Source organism: Mandrillus leucophaeus, unplaced genomic scaffold (genome assembly GCF_000951045.1).
Source record: "Mandrillus leucophaeus isolate KB7577 unplaced genomic scaffold, Mleu.le_1.0 Scaffold72, whole genome shotgun sequence".
In the NCBI taxonomy this organism is placed as follows: Eukaryota; Metazoa; Chordata; class Mammalia; order Primates; family Cercopithecidae; genus Mandrillus; species Mandrillus leucophaeus.
This window is the reverse complement of record NW_012107808.1, coordinates 4,595,339-4,616,729: the sequence shown is the minus strand read 5'-3', so window position 1 is coordinate 4,616,729 and position 21,391 is coordinate 4,595,339. Positions and strand designations below refer to the sequence as shown.

Sequence of the window (21,391 nt, the reverse complement as noted above, 5' to 3'; positions counted from 1 at the left end):
GTGCGAGGGATAACCGGAGACTTTGGCCTCCTCCGTCGCCCGCGCTCCCACCGTCGCCGGCAGCCTGCCTTTGGTCCGCGGTTGCGGGCCAGGCTTCTCAGGCTCGAGGGGTTGGAGGACCACTGATTGGAAGGGGCCTGCTAGAGTGAACGGGATTTTGCTTCTTTATCAGTTTCAGGGGAGGGTATGTTGGAGTCGGAAAAAAAAAAAAGTTTTCCGGGGCCACCGGCCGCTTTTCGTACACGCTAAAAAGCGTTTTCACTTAGCACAAGCACGGATCTCTGCGCGTCAGGGCAAGCCGTGAGAGAGCCGGTGACGCTTATGATCGACAGGATGAGAGGAGGACCTGAATGAGGCTACAGCGGTGCAGGGAAGAATTAAGTCTGTTTCCTAACACCAGGGCTTCACATGTGCCAGAAGTTAGAAGATATTAGGGACGTGCCGTGAGTTTCGATCTTCTCAGCTCAGGTCCTAGTAGAATAAGGAAGGTGTAAAGCTGGAGAGGGGAAAGTGCAGAGGTGTTAGGGACAAAAACTCAGCCCTCGACTGTCCGTAAGGAGAGTGGCCTTTCAGTGGACATGGTCCTCATCAGTCGGGAATGCTGCTGAAAGGGAGATGCAAATGTAGAGAACTTGGATTCCTACAGATGAGCATTTCGAACCCACAACATGTTTATTGTTAGATGTTAGTTGGCACAACATGAATATACGCTTTCCAAAAGGTAGAAAAGATCTCCTTTACACATTCGTTCAGTAAGGCTTCATTGAGCACCTGCTTGGGACATAGTCCGTTTCCTTCTGCTTGGATCACACCTGTCATGTCTTCCTGTGATGAGCAAACACTGTCACTTGATCTGCTAACTCAATTCTTTAGCAAGTGTCAAGTGTCAAGCACCACACGTGGGGATACAGATGCAAAGGAGGGCCCAGTTAATTGCTCTCGCCCTTATGGAGAGAATTACAGTGCACAGTGGGAAGTATTGGAGAGATACTTTGGAATAATAGGAGACCATTACTTTGAAGTCAGACCTGAAGTCCGTTATCTACTTGACCACTTAGTAGGACAACAACCTCACTGAACCCGTTTTCTCATATGGAAATAAGATAAAACTTGAAGAGTAAAGATCGCGGTAGGTGCTTTGTAAATAATAGCTAATCTAAGAGCGCAGGTAGGCATTGCACTGAGCACTGTGAAAGTATGGAAGAGGGATTTCTGACAGATTGAGGAAAAAAGGATACCTCGTGCATCCTGAAAAATGTGATGCTTGAGCTGAGTCCTAAAGAATGAGTAGGAGTTGAAGACTGGGGGGCCCAGGGTGTTCTAGGCAGTGGAAGTGGCACATGTGAAAGTGAGAGTGGCCACAACTTGTGGCCAGATTCCTCATGGCTGTAGCTAAAGAGTTGAGTTAGCAGATGAAGCGACAGGCTGTTGAGGTCCAGTTTAGGAAGCACCTCATATACATAGGAGTTTGGACCTTTATCAGATAGTTAATTACAGGGAGCCAGCGAAGGCTGTTAAGCAAGCATGGATATTGTGGGGAATTATGTTTTAGGAAAATCACTCCTGGCAGCAGTGTAGCAGCTGAATAAAAGGATGGATTGAGTAGAGCAGGTTCAGTAAGATATCATTGAAAGATTCCAAGTCTAGGTGGTCAGAGCCTGTAGTGAGTGACATGAGTGTGAGAGAGTACGCAAATGAGATCTTCAGGATTTTGTGGCTGATCAGCTGTACTGGAAGGGTGGTTGTGGGGAGGGAAGGCAAGGCAGAGAGGATGTTATGATGACTCGGATTCCTAAGTTTGGCAGTTGGGAAAGGGTAGTGTTCTTCACTCTAGGAGTGTAGGAAGTGGGGCAACTCTGGAGTAAATTTGGGAGTTCGGTTGTTTCATAACAGCTTTATTGAGATACAGTTTACATACCATACAACTCACAATTTATATACCATACAACTCTCAGTCGTTCTTAACATAGAGTTATACAACCATCACCCCTCTCTCATTCCAGAACATTTTCATCACTCTCAAAAGACACCTTGTATTCATTAGCAGTCATGGACAATCCCCACTACCTCTCCAGACCTTAGCAACCACTAATCTACTTCTCTACAGATTTACCTGTTGTGGACATTTCATAGAAGTGCGATCATACAATACATAGTCTTTTGTCTCTGGCATCTTTCATTTAGCGTAATCTTTCCAAGGTTCAAAATTGAGGAGTTTTATTCATTCAATAACTATTTTTTGTGATTTACTACATGCCAGGTACTGTAGCAATACAGCAGTGAATAAGGTGGACAATGCCTCTGTTCTTAGGAAGCTTTCATTTAGTAGCCTGAAGCAAGACATAAGTGGATACAATAACTTCATGTAGTTGTAAGTATTAAGATAACATGATGCTGGGTTGTGGCTTGCTGTGAAGGGCAAATTAGAGGAGGTAGTCAAGAGAAAGCATCTGAGAAGGTGACATTGGAACTGAGACCCAAATGATACAAAGGAGTCAACCACATCAATATCTGAAGACAAAGCATTTCAGGAAGAAAGCAGAGCAAGTAGGGGGCATGTGGTGGAAACCAGTTTGGCATATTGAATATGAAGTCCCGGGAGAGATCCTAGTAGAGATACCTAGTGTCCCGTGTATGTATTAAAGGTCTGGAATTCAGAAGAACAATCTGGGTTACGAGTACGGGCTTGGAAGTCCTTAGCATGTCAGAAAGATGAGAATGAAGATTGAGAAATTGGCCAAGGAGCAAACCCTCGGAATATCAACATTTAAAGGGTGGGCAGAGGTGGCTGAATATGTGAAGGAAACAGGAAAGCCAGCAAGACAGGATGAGAGCATCACGTCAGAGAAGCCAAGGGAGAGGTGCTTGAGGAAGGAGCAAGTACTCCTTACGAATGACAAAGGCTGCCAAGAGAACAAGATAGGGACTGACACCTATAGTTCCAGCTATTTGGGAGGCTGAGGCAGGAGGATCACTTGAGCCCAGGAGTTGGAGGCCAACTGGGCAACATAGGGGGAACTTGTCCCAAAAAAAAAAAAAAAAAAAGACTGAAATGACTACGGAGCAGCAAAGATAGTTTCAGAAAAGTGATTAGTAAGAGCCAGAGGAGAGTGAATTGAGGAGTGAGTGGAAGGTGAGGAAGTACAGGAGGGTCCACTGCCCTAGGAGGCGGGCTGGGGAAAGAATGAAGTGGGAACTAAAGGAGATGAGAGTCGAGGGATTTTAATTTGGGGATGAACATGGCTGTAGTGTATTTCAATTTGGATTGGATGGTAAAGAGCAGACAGTGAGGAAAATGTCAGTGACACAGCAGTGTTCAGTTCCTCAGAAGGATGGAGGGAGTACGTAGAGTAGAATGGTGGAAAGATTCGTCGTGGAAGGAGAGGTCTGTTCTATCTATAGAGGAGAAATGGAAGGAGACAGATGTGGGCAGGTTGGTACCCTGTTGGTACATGCATTTTTAATTATTGTACCAACATGAAGTTGAGGAAATTTACAAATGGACTGTTTATTTTTTTGATGCAGAAGATGGCCCATACCTCAAGTGAAGAAGAGGATAGAGGGTTGGAAAATGTGGGAAAGGGGAGAAAGTTTGAAAATAGTTGATATGGAAATGAGATGGAGAAAACAGCTAGGCAACATTGAGGGCCAGTTAAAGTGCAAGGCCAGGGTATCCACAATAATTAAAAACAAAAACTAATTAAAAAGTGGAAGGCCATGAGTTTATGGCAGCTCTCGTCCACAGTTGTTTGATCTTCTGTATCAACACCTGCTCGGAGGTAGGATCTCAGTTTGGGGAGAGGTCCATTGCATGTCCATCTGAATGAGTTCCTTGAGGTCAGGGTCCCTGTAAGGCATTTCCATGTCCTACGCACTTAATACAGTGCTTGGCAAATAGAAGCTGCTTAATGTTGAGTGAGTGAGTGAATTGTGAGCTAGAATGATTGGGGAAAGGCATCAAGGAAGGTGAGGGATTTGAAAAGTGAGGTGTAACTTGAAGTGTGCCTTGTGACCATTGCTAATTATGGCTGAAATTATTAATTTAAGAAGAAACAAAAGTTATTTAAGTACTTGGCATAAAATATGCTGAAATAACAGAAAGTAGAAGGAAAAGCGATTGAAATTCACAGTATGAATAAGTATTTAAAAATTTTTTTTTTTTTTTTTAAGACAGAGTCTCGCTCTGTCGCCCAGGCTGGAGTGCAGTGGCACAATCTCTGCTCACTGCGAGCTCCGCCTCCCGGGTTCACGCCGTTCTCCTGCCATAGCCTCCCGAGTAGCTGGGACTATAGGCGCCCACCACGATGCCTGGCTAATTTTTTGTATTTTTAGTAGAGACAGGGTTTCACTGTGTTAGCCAAGATGGTCTCGATCTCCTGACCTAGTGATCTGCCCGCCTCGGCTTCCCAAAGTGCTGGGATTACGAGCCACCGCGCCAAGCCATTTAAATTTAAACCATTTGGCAAATACAGATTATGATCTTAAAGAAGATGACAGTGTTGATATGCTTATGGCTTTCTACTTAAGTGCTTATTCTAAAAGTATTATTACATAATCTGCATAACTGCTATTTTACATTTTAAATACATCATAATTTAATCCTAAAATTCAGAAAATTGAATTTAAGCTTCTTGGATCTCTACCGCCTTCTCTCTCAATTTTAACAACTGCGAGATCCCTGGACTCCCAAGGATCAGTTTTCATCTTTTCCGACGTGGACACTGTTCTTCCCTGCCTTTGTAATTTTGTAGAACTCTCTTATGTCTCAGAATTTTTCAGTGAGGTGCTGTCGTCAGATGGGATGTAGTGCACATTGTAAAAAAGTAAGTTTATTGGACTTGGTTTTGATGTTTTTTTAAATCCTTTTTTTTTTCTCCCCTTGAATGTTTACAGTGGAGCTGGGCAAGAAGTAGGAAGATCATGTATTATTCTCGAGTTCAAAGGAAGAAAAATAATGGTAATTACTATTTTTGTACTCAGTTTAATAATATGGCTCTGTCTGTATTGGGTGTTAGTCTTTTCTCATAGACTAGTTATCTTTTTAGCTCCCAGAAAAATGTTATAGTGCATGCAATCTATGCTGTATAATGTTAATGAGAAAAACTAATACATACTTCTACTTAGTAACTTAGTTGATTAAGAAGATATATTCTATGACTGTAAAATTGTCAGCTAGATCTGTTGAACTGTTACTTCTTCGAAGTCCCTCTTCCACTCCTGAAGGGTTCAGCCAGCCTAACTGCCCCATCCCAAGTGGAAGATCCAAGGGCCTAATCACTGAACACATTGAGAGCTCTAGCCGCCTCCAGCATGTGGGGATCAAGCCTTGGCCTTGGGAAGGTTGGATGCCCAAGTCCCATTGGGGCTGCCGGCCTTGGATAAGTCACTCTGCTTCTCTAAGCCTGAAAAGTAGAGGGGTTAGAGGAGATGGTTTCATTCTAAGGTACTCATTAGAAAGTCAGTTCTGTGTCTCATGTTCCTTTGATTTCTCTTTCTTCTCAACTCTTCCCAATCTGAAAAGAATATGAATAGGTCAGACATAGTCATCTTTTTAGTCATCTATTGTGTTAATTTGGTAGTAACGCCATAAAAATAAGTAACTTTAGTGACCGAGTCTTAAGAATTTGTTCCCTAATGCCTTAAAAATATTTAAATTATCCTGATCAGGTAAATTTCCCATTTCTAATTATGATCTTCTCACAAGATCTGGTAGTAGTAAATCTATAAACTTTTTTAATTTTAATCTTCTGATATCGAAGTTTTTGAAAAATACTTAATTCATTGTTAGAATGACGACCAAAAGTAGTTGGAAAGAAGCTGTTTTGTACTTTGCATCCTGTGACCCCTAAATGTGAGCTAAATTTTAAATTTGTTGGGAAGTTAGAATTGTTAATGGCGTATTTGCCACTTTTAATAAGAATCATGTTCCAAGTGCTAGTGTCTGGAGTCTATCTTGAGTATGTGGGTGATAGATCTAGAATTATTGTCTGTTTGCTGAATGAATTTTAATAAAATACGTAGGAGATTGTGATCTCTTTTCCTGTCCCTTTCAGCTGGACTGTGGGATCCACCCTGGCCTAGAAGGAATGGATGCTCTTCCTTATATTGATTTAATTGATCCAGCTGAGATTGATCTCCTATTAATTAGTCAGTAAGTTTTTCCCTTTATTAATGACGCTGTTTTTCACGGACTTTTACCGTCAAGCTCATTCTTTACTAGATTTTGAGAGTTTGGTTTTTTAAAAGAGTGTTTTTTGCTGGGAAGCATATTGCAGACATCTAAGTCTAAACCAGCACTCCATAATGTCATCACAGGCTAGAGAAGTTTACTATGAAAAACTTACCTATCTCTATATATAAGTTCAGTGAGTACGTGAGAAGGAGATAGTACAGAACTTGAATCATTGTAAAACTTGAGACTAAGAAAGCCCTTTTCCAGGGTATCTCCTTGAGGTCACTGTTTTGTCACGTGTTTCTATAAGAACACCATTTCAACTTTATTGAAACTATTTTTAAATAGAGTTCATATAGAAAAATATGACAAGACAGTGACCTCAGGGAGATACCCATGTTTCAACTTTATTCTGCTAAGATGTTTGCTGTAATTCTGGCTGCCAAGAGTAGGTTTGGGATATTCTTCTTCGTCCCTAATTGTTCACTAATAAAGTTTTTTTGCTGTTTAAAAACGATACTTTAAACATCTTTCTTCCATATTAAAACTGTATGCGTTACTTCTTCCTTCTACACATACCTACTCTTGGTTTTCTGAAAGTGTCAGTACGTAGTTGTTTATATAAAACTTGTTTTGTACAGTAAGCAACAGTTTCATTACATGGTATCCGATGGATAATAATTTTAAGAATTAATGTAGCCTCTTTCTTTTTAAGTTTCCATTTGGATCACTGTGGAGCTCTGCCCTGGTTTCTACAGAAGACAAGTTTCAAAGGAAGAACATTTATGACTCATGCCACAAAAGCTATTTATAGATGGCTTCTTTCCGATTATGTCAAAGTTAGGTAAATTACTTTATTAGATTATACACGACTTTGGCTCTTTAGAGTACATATGGTTCAAGATATGGACCATTTTGTGTTTTAAAATGAGGTGCTCTCTTTTCATGTATAAGGATATTAGTAATTTCATCATTCATTAACAAGGTCATTGAAACCTATTGTGTTTCTAGCACCTTCCTGACCTTGAAGGTTTTTTTGAGACAGGATCTTGCTGTGTCATCTAGGCTGGAGTGCAATGGTGCGACCACAGCTCACTGCAGCCTCAACCACCTGGGCTCAAGCAGTCCTTTCACCTCAGCCTCCCAAGCAGCTGAGACTACAGGCATGTGCCCCCACACCCAGCAGAGGTTTTTTGTTTTTTGAAAAGATGGGGTCTTATGTTGCCCAAACTAGTCTCAAACTCCTGGGCTCAAGTGATCCTCCTGCCATGGCCTCCCAGAGTGCTGGGATTACAGGCATGAGTCACTGGCCTGGCCTTGAAGTCTTTATATAGCTTTTGTGTCCTTTTAAAACTTCATTAGGCTGGATTGGAAGAGTTATGCTTAATTGTGGTAACACTCATTAACACTTCAATAATGCTTAACCACGTATTAGGCCCAATCCTAAATTCCTAATGTATATTAACTTCACACACAAAAGATACATATTTTATATATGTTATATATACATATATAATACACATATATATATTATATATACACATGTATATTATATATATATTTTTATATATATATTTTTTTGAGATGGAGTCTTGGGCTGTTGACCAGGCTGGAGTGCAGTGGCACTATCTTGGCTCACTGCAACCTCCGCTCCCGGGTTCAGGCAATTCTCATTCCTCAGTCTCCCCAGTAGCTAGGATTATAGGCACGCAGTGCGTGCCACCATGCCTAGCTAATTTTTGTATTTTTAGTAGAGAAGGAGTTTTACCATGTTGGCCAGCCTGGTCTTGAACTCCTGACCTCAAGTGATCCGTCTGCCATGGCCTCCCAGAGTGCTGGAATTATAGGCGTGAGCCACCGCACCCATCTGGGAGATAAATATATTTAATCTTCACACCAACTCAAGATGTAGGTTCTATTATAAATTCCATTTTATAGATGATGAAACTGAGGCACAGCGAGGTTAGGTTATTTGCCCAAAATTGTCACAGTAAGAGACAGAGCGAGGATTTGAACCCAAACAATCTGGCTCCCGAATCAGTGTCCTTAACCACTATTCTCTCTTCCTTTTTTATAAGTATATTAACATAATTTTCAGGAGAAAGGCTGTGCTAGACTTTGTAGAAAAATCTTTTCTCATCCTAATGTGAGAAATATCTGCCATGGTTCAATGTATGTGAGTGTGTTACATCTTTCAGGAGTGTTGGGGTGGGGAAAAATTTGAGAATACTCTCCTAAAGAGTATTTTGTCTTAATTTACTGTATGTATTACTGAAAATTGAGAGTACTTTGAGCTCAGTATCTTAATTTCCTGTGTGGTTTGTTTAAAATCAAGTTTTGTGGCTATATACACAATAGAGTAAAAAAAAAAATACACAAAATCTCTAAAAAATTTTAAATAGCATAATTCATGCAATATATTTTGAAGAAATACCATCATGGATATGTTATCCACAATTTCTTTGTGTTCAAAGGCTTTTTAAAAAATCTGACTTAATTGTTTTTGCTGACATCTTTCAAAATTTAGTAACATATCAGCGGACGACATGTTGTATACCGAGACGGATTTGGAAGAAAGCATGGACAAAATTGAAACTATCAACTTTCATGAAGTTAAGGAAGTTGCAGGAATCAAGTTTTGGTGTTACCATGCGGGGCACGTCCTAGGAGCCGCCATGTTCATGATTGAGATCGCAGGCGTGAAGGTACCCTCTGGCTCTGGCGCTTTTCTCCCCAGAGAAATCAGTACAGAGCTTTGTGCCACCAAGTACTATTGAAAAAAAAATTCCCTAAGACTTGCAAAAGTGTCAGAACACTGAATCATAAGATGAAAATACAGTTAACACTTTTTCCTTTTAAATATCGTAGTTCCTACCTCCATTACAATACTTTCTGTATCAAGACTGAGAAAAAAAAAAAATTTTAACGACTGAGAAAGGGGTAAAATAAACACCTCAGAAAGGAATTCCCTGAATTCTAAAGGATTCAGTTTCCTTTAGAAAACTGGTTAGGGAAGAGGTGTCTTTGTGGCTGCATTCATTTAAAAATAAAACACAATTTGATATTCATGTCCCCCTGATGTCTTAGGATTCACAGATAAGCCCCTAAGCAGAGTGGACTGCAAGAGTAAAAGGGGTTAATTAGGAAAGATCTTTAGGGAACCCTTGAACTTCTGCAAATGTGGGTGGACTACTAGGTTTCTAGACTCCAGAGCAGCGGCTTTGAACTCTGGCTGCACGTAAGAGTCTCTTAGGGAGCTGTTGAAAAGTAACTATTCAATCAAAATCTGGAGGTGTAGCTTGGCCTTTTCCTTTTTGAGTTTTCTAGGTGATTCTAACGTGCAGCTAGAGTTGAGAACCGATGCTCTAGTGTAACGTCCTAAATTTTTCACAGCTGCTTCTACATTTGGAACTTTTAGACATTGAATTGTAAAATATATCACTGAATCTCTTATTCTTGCAGTTTGCTCCAGGGCACAAAAAATAAGTAGCACAAATGCCGACGTGAATTCTCTTGGAATTTGATGCAGACCTTCTTACGATTTTATCTCTGGTTTTAGACCATGTACCTCAGTGCACTCCTTTCCTTGTCAGCATGCCCTTTTTCTCTAAGAAGTTCAGAGCACTTCTCAAGTGGATTAATGTTATATAGGTTATCTTTGTGAGATGATACTGGGAATAGATTATTCCCATTTACTAGATGAAATAATTGAAGCACTGGACCATTTACTAACTAAACTACACATTTTGAATTCGACACAAGCACTGCATGTAAATTTCATCAGTTTTAGACTTTTTAAAAACTGTAACTGCACTTTTGGATTTCATGAGTTTAATCTATTCACTAGCAAAATGAAGCCTTCCCCAAATCCTAACTTTCTAGTTTTATCTTTTTCATAGCTTTTGTACACAGGTGATTTCTCAAGACAAGAAGATAGACACTTAATGGCAGCTGAAATTCCTAACATTAAGCCTGATATTCTTATCATTGTAAGTATTAATGTGCTATATTGTAATCAATGTAATGTAAGCAGATTTTTTTCTTTTGGAAAATAATATTGTGATCTCACTTTCATAACATGTTATTGGATATAAACTTATCTTTTTTTTTAATATAAGAAAATTGGTGGCCAGGCACAGTGGCTCACACCTGTAATCTTAGTGCTTTGGGAGGCTGAGGTGGGTAGATCACTTAAGGCCAGGAGTTAGAGACCAGCTTGGCCAACATGGTGAAACCCCATGTCTGCTAAAAAAAAATACAAAAATTACCTGGGTGTGGTGGTGCACACCTGTAGTCCCAGGTACTGGGGAGGCTGAGGCACAAGAATCACTTGAACCCAGAAGGTGGAGGCTACAGTGAGCCAAGATCACGCTGCTGCACTTGAGCCTGGGCTACAAAGCAAGACTCAGTCTCAAAAAAAAAATTGGGGCAGGCACTTCTTTTTGTAGTGCAGCTTCACTTTCTTGGTGTTAAATGCATTAACTCTAGTCTAATATCAGAGGCACCAGGCTGTCTCTGGGCAGGATCATTTTCACTGGGTGTGCCCTCTCCCTGTCTCCTAAATATATTTTTCTAGATGACAATGTGTAGAAGAACATCTATGGGTCATTTTGGAAATGGCGTGACCTCACTGCCTCTGCCACGGTGACTGTCCTCAGACCCTTAGTCCATGCTAACTTATCGTTTTGTTTATCTGTGTGTCCTGTCTGCCTACTAGGTTGCAAGTCCCAGGGGAGCAAAAAAATGGACTGTGTACCGAAGCTCTTTGGGGGCAGCTTGGGATGTGTGTTGCTGATGGTAGAGTCAGGGGTTGGGAGAGAAATCTTGCAGGCTTTTGGTATATATAAGAACATCAGATGTATGTGGTTCAAGGAGGAAGAGTTGTCTGTTTCTCCTCCACCACCTACCACATTCCCCAGCTGCCCAGGCATGTGGGCCAGTACACATTGCAGTGCATAAGCAACATGTGAGCAGATTACATTGGACTCTGCTCATGGTATGCCCAGCATATAAACTTAATTTAAGGGGAGATTCATTTTTGAACCCTCAGAAAAAGTAGTTATTTTCATAGTACCATACTTTACAGGAGTGCTTCAAATTTTAATATGCATATAATCATCTGATGATATTGCTAAGGTACAAATTCTGATTCAGTATGTCTGGGCTGGGGTCTGAGATTTTGCACTTCTGATAAGCTCCAAAGGGATGTCAATCTTCTGGTCAGTGGACCACACCTAGTAAGACTTTAAGGATATTCTTAAGCAGAAGTATAAGAAACAACATCTATTTCTATTTTAAAAGCTTTGACTTATCAGAGGTAGGAGAAATAACCTTTTTCTTCCTAATGGAAAGCAAAATGGACATGGGAAGAAAATACAGTTTTGGACTATTTCTTGATTCCATTTTATAAAATGTTCTTCTTACTTAGATTTGAATTCTGGCATTCTTTGTTTTGTTTTGTTTTGTTTTTTGAGATGGAGTCTCACTCTGGAGTGAGTGACGCGATCTCGGCTCACTGCAACCTCTGCCTCCCAGGTTCAAGTGATTCTCCTGCCTCAGCCTTCTGAATAGCTGGGATTACAAGGCGTGCACTTCCATGCCCAGCTAATTTTTGTATTTTTAGTAGAGACGGGCTTTCATCATGTTGGTCAGGCTGGACTCCTGACCTCAGAAGATCTACCCGCCTTGGCCTCCCAAAATGCTGGCATTACAGGCATGAGCCACCATGCCTGGCCTGTTTTGTTGTTGTTGTTAAATTGTATTTTTTTGAGATGGAGTCTTGCTCTGTCGACCAGGCTAGAGTGCAATGGTGCAATCTCAGCTCACTGCAACCTCCTCCTGGGTTCAAGCTATTCTCCTGCCTCAGCCTCTGGAGTAGCTGGGATTACAACCGCCCACCACCATGCCCAGCTAACTTTTGTACTTTTAGTAGAGACAGGGTTTCGCCACGTTGGTCAGGCTGGTCTTGAACTCCTGACCTCAGGTGATCCACTTGCCTTGGCTTCCCAAAGTGCTGTGATACAGTTGTGAGCCACTGCGCTGGGCCTGAATTCTAGCATTCTTGCTTGCTCTTCCCAATTGCTATTATGACAACACATGTTCGAGTAAATGACATGCTAATGGAGAAGTGAATTGCTTAGTCCCTCAGCATTTCACTGATGTTTAACTTTTGAATTCTTTGGGGACCATCGGTTTTAGTCTCACACTTCTAATATGTTATTTAGGAATCTACTTATGGGACCCACATCCATGAGAAACGTGAAGAGCGAGAGGCAAGATTCTGTAACACTGTCCACGACATTGTAAACAGAGGAGGCAGGGGTCTCATTCCTGTCTTCGCTCTTGGAAGGGCTCAGGAGCTGCTCTTGATTCTGGGTATGCCATTTCCTTTCTATTTAGGAGATGATTACAATCTTGTCATTTTATCAGGATAATAACATGGTCTCGGATGAGTCATTCCACCATCCTGGACTTCAGTTTTCTTCATTTAAAAATAGGGATTTGGGGCCGGGCGCGGTGGCTCACACCTGTAATCCCAGCACTTTGGGAGGCTGATTTGGGTAGATCATGAGATCCGGAGTTCAAGACCAGCCTGACCAAGATGGTGAAACCCCATCTCTACTAAAAATACAAAAATTAGCCGGGCATGGTGACGGATGCCTGTAATCCCAGCTGCTCAGGTGGCTGAGGCAGAGAATTGCTTGAACCTGGGAGGTGGAGGTTGCAGTGAGCTGAGATTGTACCACTGCACTCTAGCCTGGGCGACAGAGTGAGACTCCGTCTCAAAAAAAAAAGAAAAAACTAGGGATTTGGATCTAGGAATAGCCTAGGAAAACAGCAACTCTCATGCACTGCCGCTGGGAATGTGAACTGGTGTCCCCTTCTGGTGGCCATCAGAAGTCTTAAAATATGTGTACCCTTTGGCCAGCAGTTCCGCTTCTGGGAAATAAATGAGATGTACAGAAAATTTTGTCAAGAAAGGTATTCATCATTTTAGTATTTTCAAAGAAATACCATGTCAGTAAATATAACATTATAGGAAAAAATTGTGTTACAGATGAGTAATTACATACTTTCACATAATATATTAAGTCAACCAAAAAAGTAGAGTTCAAAACTGTATGGACTCTGTGCCGGGCGTGGTGGCTCAGGCCTGTAATCCTAGCACTGAGGGAGGCTGAGGTGGGCAGATCACTTGACGCCAGGAGTTCAAGACCAGCCTGGCTATCGTGATGAAACTTTGTCTCTACCAAAAATAGAAAAATGAGCCAGGTATGGTGGCACACGCATGTAGTCCCAGCTTTTCTGGAGGCTGAGGCATGAGAATTGCTTGATCCTGGGAGGCAGAGCTTGCAGTGAGCTGAGATTGCGCCACTGCACTCCAGCCTGGCTGACAGAGCGAGACTCTGAAAACAAACAAACAAAAAAACCTATATGTACTCTGATCCTAGTTAGGTAAAAAATGCACACACAAATGACCGAAAAAAATACTAAATCTGGATAGTGAGAATATGGGTAATATTTTTTGTTTTCTGCTTTTCTCCATTTTAGAAGTACTTCAGTGAACATATATATAACTTTTTGTAATAAGAGGAACAGTGGTTGTTACTTTTTAGCATACATTTGTACTTAATGATCCCTTATACCTCACATTCTGTGATCTATTTGGGAAAACCACTCTTATTAAAGAATAAAAGAAGGTGCTTTGCAGCCAGGCATAGTGGCTCACGCCTGTAATCCCTAATTCCAACACTTTGAGAGGCTGAGGGTGGAAGATCACTTGAGCCCAGGAATTTGAGACCAGCCTGGGCAACAACAAGGCAAGACCTTGTCTCTACAAAAAATACAAAGAATTAGCTGGGTATGGTGGTGCACACCTGTTGTCCCTCAGCTACCTGGGAGGCTGAGGTGGGAGGATCACTTGAGCCTGGGAGGCAGAGGTTACAGTGAGCCGAGATTGTGCCACTGCACTCCAGCCTGGGCAACAGACTGAGACCCTGTCTTAAAAAAAAAAAAAAAAGAAATAATAAAATGGGTGCTTTGCATGTATGTAACCTCTGTGTGAAGCACTAGAAATGCTTGCATCTTACCTCTTCCTCTCTATTCTGCCATCTCGGTGAGGAGGAGAAAAAAATAGTATCCCTGTTACACTGAAAAGGAAAACAGAAGGAAAGTTGGAAGAAATGACCCCAGATGAAAAGCAAATCTGTAACAGATAGGACTTCTAGAAGCTGAATTTCCCAAATCCGAATATAATTCAGTCTTCTGATCTTGATTAGTCCTCCTTCCTAACTGCAAGTCAAATTCGTCCTTAGAAGTCTTGAAGTCGAAGTCTTTGTGACCAGTAAGATGAAGAGCAGAGAAGTTAGGAAGTTGAAACAATGTTGCCACCATCAAATTGGATTGCCAGATTTAGCAAATGAAACTAGAGGACAACTCATTAAATTTTAGGTTCAGATAAATAATCATGTTTTAATATAAGTGTACCAAATATTTAATATATATTCTTTCTTTTTTTTTTTTTTTTTGAGATAGAGTCTCACCCTGTCACCCAGGCTGGAGAGCAGTGGCACTATCTCAGCTTGGCGTGATGTCGGCTCACCACAACCTCCGCCTCCCGGGTTCAAGCTATTCTCCTGCCTTAGCCTCCTGAGTAGCTGGGATTACAGGCATGCGCCACCATGCCTGGCTAATTTTTGTATTTTTGGTAGAGACGAGATTTCACCACATTGGCCAGGCTGGTCTCGTTAGTATATATTCTTATACTAAAAATCTTTTGTTGTTCACGTGAAATTCAGGTTTAACTGGGTGTTTGATATTTTTATCTGGCAGTTCTACCATCTGCTCTTTGCAACTGGTTGCCCTTTTTCCTTAAAGTCTCCCTTGTAATATAGTATAATAGAAAGGACAGCTGCTTTCAAATCTTACCTGTGTTTCAGATCAAATCTATCATATGGCTACAGCCATATGACCTTGGGCAAATTATTTAACTTTTTTAATCTTCAAAATTTGTTCATAAACACACGCACAACAAAACAAGAAATGGTGGCGTGGTTGTGGGATGTAATCCGCTTTAGGGTATCTAAGAAATCATAAGAGAAACGAATCATGAATGGGATAAACTAGAAGACAAAGCAGGAAATTTATTTGTAACACACGTGACAAAGTTTTTGTCCTCATATAGAATTATCATTGATACATCAAATAGAAGAATAAAATTGACACAATATTCAGCCTTTTGTTTTACCCTTAGTTTGCTAGTTAAGATGGTGATAAGTCTTCGTAAGTTGTTTTGAAAATTAGAAATTATAGATGCAAGTAATATAATAGGCATATAATACATTTTCAAACCACAGAGGCACCTATTAGAATAAAGGGTGTCTTTCAGCCATACTACCTTGATAAAATTTTGGGATTTAATGAGCGCTTTTCCTTTAACATAAGTCTTTTTTTGAAGGTATATTACCCGCTGCTTTCTTTAATTATCAGAAACTGGTTAGTAGTTTTTTAAAAATACAAGCATGGCTGAGTGTGGTGGCTCATGCCTGTAATCCCAGCACTTTGGGAGGCTGGGCAGGAGGATCACTTAAGTCCAGAGTTTGAGACCAGCCTGAGCAACATAGTGAGACCCAGTCTCAAAAAAAAAAAAAAAAAAATTAGCCGAGTGTGGTAGCACACTCCTGTAGTCACAGCTACTCAGAAGGCTGACATGGGAGGATCACTTGAACCTAAGAGGTTGAGGCTGCCATGAGTCATGATGACACCACTACCCTCAAGGCTGGTCGACAGCCTGGGTATAAGACACAAAAACAAAAAAAACAATAATAGCATAATATGACTATTTTTTTTTTTAAGTGTTCAAAATTGGTGAACTCTTGGCAATTCTATTTTGTAATTAGCACTCAATAAATCTGTTTGAAATATTAATAATACATTTTTATTTAAAACCACAGAATTTTTTCTAATATGTTTTTCTAATACATTTAAATAAAAATGTATTATTTAGTGTCTCGTTATGGTAATAAGTTATAGACTTCAGTGTAAATTTATACTGAGTTATTTATTTATTTTTTTTTTTAATTTTTTGAGACGGAGTCTCGCTTTGTCGCCCAGGCTGGAGTGCAGTGGCTGGATCTCAGCTCACTGCAAGCTCCGCCTCCCGGGTTTAGGCCATTCTCCTGCCTCAGCCTCCCGAGTAGCTGGGACTACAGGTGCCCGCCACCTCGCCCGGCTAATTTTTTGTATTTTTTTGGTAGAGACGGGGTTTCACCATGTTAGCCAGGATGGTCTCGATCTCCTGACCTCGTGATGCACACGTCTCGGCCTCCCAAAGTGCTGGGATTACAGGCTTGAGCCACCACGCCCGGCCTACTGAGTCATTTTTAAAAGCCTCCACATCTTTGGACTATGATCACAGCATTCTTTTTTAGGTCATGTGCCATTTAGAAGTAAGTTTTGGTTTTGTAAATTTAAGTTAGTTACAACCAGGATAATTTTGCTTAAACTCTTTAAAATATAGTTATGTGCTTTATTTCTTGGTTGTGTGTGTATCATTTCTTGTTTCTATGTGTATCATTTCTTATTTGAACTATTTACCCCATGTAACAAAGTGATGTTTGTTTCTTGCAAAATCTCTCTAGATGAGTACTGGCAGAATCACCCAGAACTACATGACATTCCAATATACTATGCATCATCTTTGGCCAAGAAGTGTATGGCAGTGTACCAGACATATGTAAATGCCATGAATGACAAAATCCGCAAACAGATCAACATCAATAATCCCTTTGTTTTCAAACACATTAGTAACCTCAAGGTGAGTGCTTGTGGAAGAAAGACAAGGATGGATAAAACCAAATCAGTCATTAGGAGTAGGAGGTACGAGGCCGCAAGTGATGGCTCATGGCTGTAATTTTAGCCTTTTGGGAGTCCGAGGCAGGAGGATCACTAGAACTCAGGAGTTTGAGACCGGCCTGGGCAAGATAATGAGACCCTGTGTCTATAAAAATAAGATAAAAATCATAGACAGCGCGTGTCAGTGACTCTAGCTGAATTCCTCTTGCTGGAGTCTTACCTCTTCTCTAGCTGGTGTCGTTTTTCTGCAGGAAAACAAAACTTCAGCAGCTGACGTTCTTTTTTTGCTTCAACAGATTTTGCCACTTACCCCAAGTAGCCATGTGTTCTCAGTATTTATAATACTTATCTCTTTTGCTGTAGGAATAAAAAGTTCTGAGGAGAAAAGTATCTTGTATTATGTATTTAAGTTTCTCTTCTCACTCAAACCAAATCATCTTTTTGATTAGTGCTGCAAATTCTATATATGAAAATTTTTATATACTTTTCTAGAAGCATTCAATAAAATCTGATTTTATTTAATTTAAAAAATACTGTTTAACTCAATTGATGCTTGAACTCAATTGATATCTGAAATAATTTAAAAGTGGTCTTCCAGTTGTAAATAGGCTTTGTTCATAAAGTATATATTTTAAGTTAACTGCTTAAGGATTATAGACAAGTTCTCCCTAGAACAGCGTTAAACTTTTTGATTTCCAGGCCAGCTCAAAATATTCATGGAGCATGCAAAGCCATTGTGAGTCTTTGGGAATATTTTTTCAGAGTTGTGTCTTGGGTAGATCAAGACCCATTTGACTCTTCCTTTTACTTTTCTGCCTGCCTGGTAGGCACTGAAGATGATCCTGATGGTTCTGATGGCTCTCTAGCTGCCAGTAGAAGGTTTTGAAGATCAGCGTGAACTGACTGCTTTTTATTACTTGGTTTTTCTACCATTCCTAGCCTAAACTGTTAGGAACTTGGTAACTGAACTTAAAATGTGTACCGATCTTGTGAAGGCCCTTTCAGTAGTGTGATTAATCTCTTCCTGAGCCTGTTGTTATTCTTTAAAAAGAAAGAATGCTTTGTCAGCTGCTGGTAGCTAACATACTTTTCCCATTTTGTTTTCTCTCTTAGAGCATGGATCATTTTGATGACATTGGTCCCAGTGTTGTCATGGCCTCCCCAGGCATGATGCAAAGTGGCTTATCCAGAGAGTTATTTGAAAGCTGGTGTACTGATAAGAGGAACGGTGTCATTATAGCAGGATACTGTGTGGAAGGGACACTTGCCAAGGTCAATTATAGTCATAGGCTATTGTGTTATTCCTAATCAGAATTATGGAGGTGGTAGGGTCCTCACAGGTTTTTGCACTGAAGTAATTCTTTAAATAGTACAAGTTTTGATTTTTTAAAATGAGGATGAGAATAGGTAGCTAGATATGAGCGTAGGATGTGGAATTATGCAGACACTGAATGGCATAATGAGGTCCCAGGTGATTGATGTACAAATTAAAGTTTGAGAAGTGCTCATCTGGTTGCAAGTAGAGAATGATGGACAGGAACCTATTTGAGACAAACACGTGAATACCCTCCCTCATCTCGTGAAGAACAGGTTTACTAATATGTATGATCTTAAAAAGCTGTAGAATGTGTTTGGGTTGACCACCTTCTACTGTTATGAAACATTGGTTTTCAGCTCTTAGGGATGTAGAAATTGTAGAAAATACATGCAGAATTTGAGAGGCAGTTTCTGAGCATCCAGGCATCACATTCTCATCCTCTTAGCATTAACATCTATTTTATTTTTTAAAATATGATTATTTATTTTGATAATCTTTATTACTTTACCTTGTTCTATAAAGTTCTTTAGTGGCAATGTTGTATTTAAAATAGATTTCCAGCCAATAGTACTGGCTCACACCTGTAATCCCAGTACTTTGGGAAGCCAAGGCAGGCAGATCACCTGAGGCCGGGAGTTTGAGACCAGCCTGGCCAACATGACGAAACCCCGTCTCTACTAAAAATACAAAAAATTAGCTGGGCGTGGTGGCGTGTGCCTGTAATTCCAGCTATTCGGGAGGCTGAGGCAGGGAGAATTGCTTGAAACTGGAGGCAGAGGTTGCAGTGAGCCAAGATTGGCGCCACTGCCCTCCAACCTGGATGACGGAGCAAGACTGCATCTCCAAAAAAAAAAAAAAATTGATTTCCGGGCGTGGCATGGTGGCTCACACTTGTAATCCTGCGCTTTGGGAGGCCACAGTGTGTGGATCACTTGAGCTCAGGAGTTCAAGACCAGCTTGGGCAACATGGAGAAATCCCATCTTTACAAAAAATAGAAAAATTAGCCAGGCGTGGTGGCACATGCCTGTAGTCCTAGCTAGTTGGGGGACTGAGGCAGGAGGATTGCTTGAACCCAGGAGGTTGAGGCTGCAGTGAGCTGAGATCACACACTGCATTTCAGCCTGGGTGACAAAGTGAGACCCTATTTCAAAAAACAAAGATTTTCAGAATAGAAATGTATCCACATATCTGGGAAATGACTTTGGAGAGCACAAGAGTAGTTGGGAATACAGGTTTGTCTTTCCAAGCATAGAGTTACGATTCTGACTGACAGCACACCAGATAGATGAGTTTTAGTTAATTTGTTTACTTTTCTCATTAAATGTTTGCTTGATTGAGAACATGAGTATTTGATATTTACTGAGTCAGTTATATTAGAATGATTTTGTGCTGAAGGTCCTAAATTTAACATGAGTTTATGACTGCATGAAAAAAATGAAAATGTACCTTTACGTTTATAACTGGGTAGTTTGTTATGTTATTTTTCTTCATTTTCCACAGCACATCATGTCTGAACCTGAAGAAATCACTACTATGTCTGGACAGAAGTTACCACTGAAAATGTCTGTTGATTACATTTCTTTCTCAGCTCACACGGATTACCAGCAAACCAGTGAATTTATTCGTGCTTTGAAACCGCCTCATGTGGTTAGTCTTATTAATTTGATTTATTGTACTAAAGGGAAAAGAAGTGCATACCCAGGAAACTGCAGCAGGCAGTTCACAAAGCAAGCATCACCACCTCCTAATGCAATACCCCATGAGCAGAGCCTTCCACGTGCGCTCGCGTTTGGCCTTCACAACTCCCCTTTGATTTCAACAAGCTGCACCCTTTCTCCGTAACCGACTCTTACTCAGACCTACTAACCCCAATCCTAATGTTTTTCTATTATTTTCTGCTGCCTCTCCAATAATTTAAGAGCCAGGCTTGGATTATGACTGCTCATTTGGAATGCCAGCTCCATCTCTTACTTACTGTGTAACCCTTGGCAAGTTACTTAACCTCTCTGTACCTCATTTGTAAATAGGAATAATAACAGCTCATAAGGTTATTGTAAGGACCAAGTGAGAGAACATATCTGAAGCACTTAATGTGGTGCTTGGCACATAGTAAATGCTTAATAATAAGAAATAGTACAAGGATCATTTGGAGAGAGGAGAAAGACAAGTCACATAATAGTATAAGTTTAAGATTTAAATAGATATGAAATATACTATATAGCGTGGCCGGGCATGGTGGCTCACGCCTGTAATCCCAGCACTTCGAGAGGCTGAGGAGCGTGGATCACGAGGTCAGGAGATTGAGACCATCCTGGCTAACACAGTGAAACACCATCTCTACTAGAAATACAAAAATTAGCTGGGTGTGGTGGCGGGCGCCTGTAGTCCCAGCTACTCAGGAGGCTGAGGCAGGAGAATGGTGTGAACCCGGGAGGTGGAGCTTGCAGGGAGCCGAGATCATGCCACTGCACTCCAGCCTGGGCGACTCTGTCTCAAAAAAAAAAAAAAGAAATATACTATATAGTTCCTTATTAGTATATGATTTATTTATCTGTTTATTTATTTATTTATTTTTGAGATGAGAGTCTCGCTCTGTCACCCAGGCTGGAATGCAGTGGCGCGATCTCGGCTTGCGGCAGCCTCCACCTCCCTGATTCAAGCAATTCCCCTACCCTAGCCTCCCGAGTAGCTGGGATTACAGGCACACATCACGACACCTGTCTAATTTTTTTGTATTTTTAGTAGAGACAGGGTCTCACCATGTTTGCCAGACTGGTCTCGAACTCCTGACCTCAGGCAATCCACCCACCTTGGCTCCCAAGCAGCTCTCTGTCTCAGCCTCCTGAGTAACTGGGATTACAGGTGCCCACCAACACACCTGGCTAATTTTTGTATTTTTAGTAGAGATGGGGTTTTACCATCTTGGCCAGGCTGATCTTGAACTCCTGACCTTGTGATACACCCGCCTCAGCCTCCCAAAGTGCTGGAATTACAGGTGTGAGCCACTGCACCTGGCCAACTTACTTATATTTTTAAGTATGATGTA

General features: G+C 40.8%; 1 protein-coding gene across 3 annotated transcripts in view; it reads left to right on the top strand.

The window, feature by feature from the left end:
• CPSF3 (cleavage and polyadenylation specific factor 3, 73kDa) overlaps positions 1-21,391 on the top strand; it is a 51,223-nt gene that overhangs the window by 575 nt on the left and 29,257 nt on the right. Inside the window, exons 1-11 of one of the 3 annotated variants that reach the window (XM_011965325.1) lie at positions 16-843; positions 878-1,129; positions 4,894-4,957; positions 6,054-6,151; positions 6,888-7,016; positions 8,700-8,877; positions 10,072-10,161; positions 12,397-12,547; positions 16,813-16,988; positions 18,140-18,298; positions 19,846-19,992. In XM_011965325.1, coding sequence (XP_011820715.1) covers positions 4,955-4,957; positions 6,054-6,151; positions 6,888-7,016; positions 8,700-8,877; positions 10,072-10,161; positions 12,397-12,547; positions 16,813-16,988; positions 18,140-18,298; positions 19,846-19,992 — 1,131 coding nt within the window. In that variant the 5' untranslated portion in view covers positions 16-843; positions 878-1,129; positions 4,894-4,954. Of the gene's footprint in view, positions 1-15; positions 844-877; positions 1,130-4,893; positions 4,958-6,053; positions 6,152-6,887; positions 7,017-8,699; positions 8,878-10,071; positions 10,162-12,396; positions 12,548-16,812; positions 16,989-18,139; positions 18,299-19,845; positions 19,993-21,391 lie in introns of those variants that run through there. The other 2 variants (XM_011965323.1, XM_011965324.1) reach the window with 2 other exon arrangements.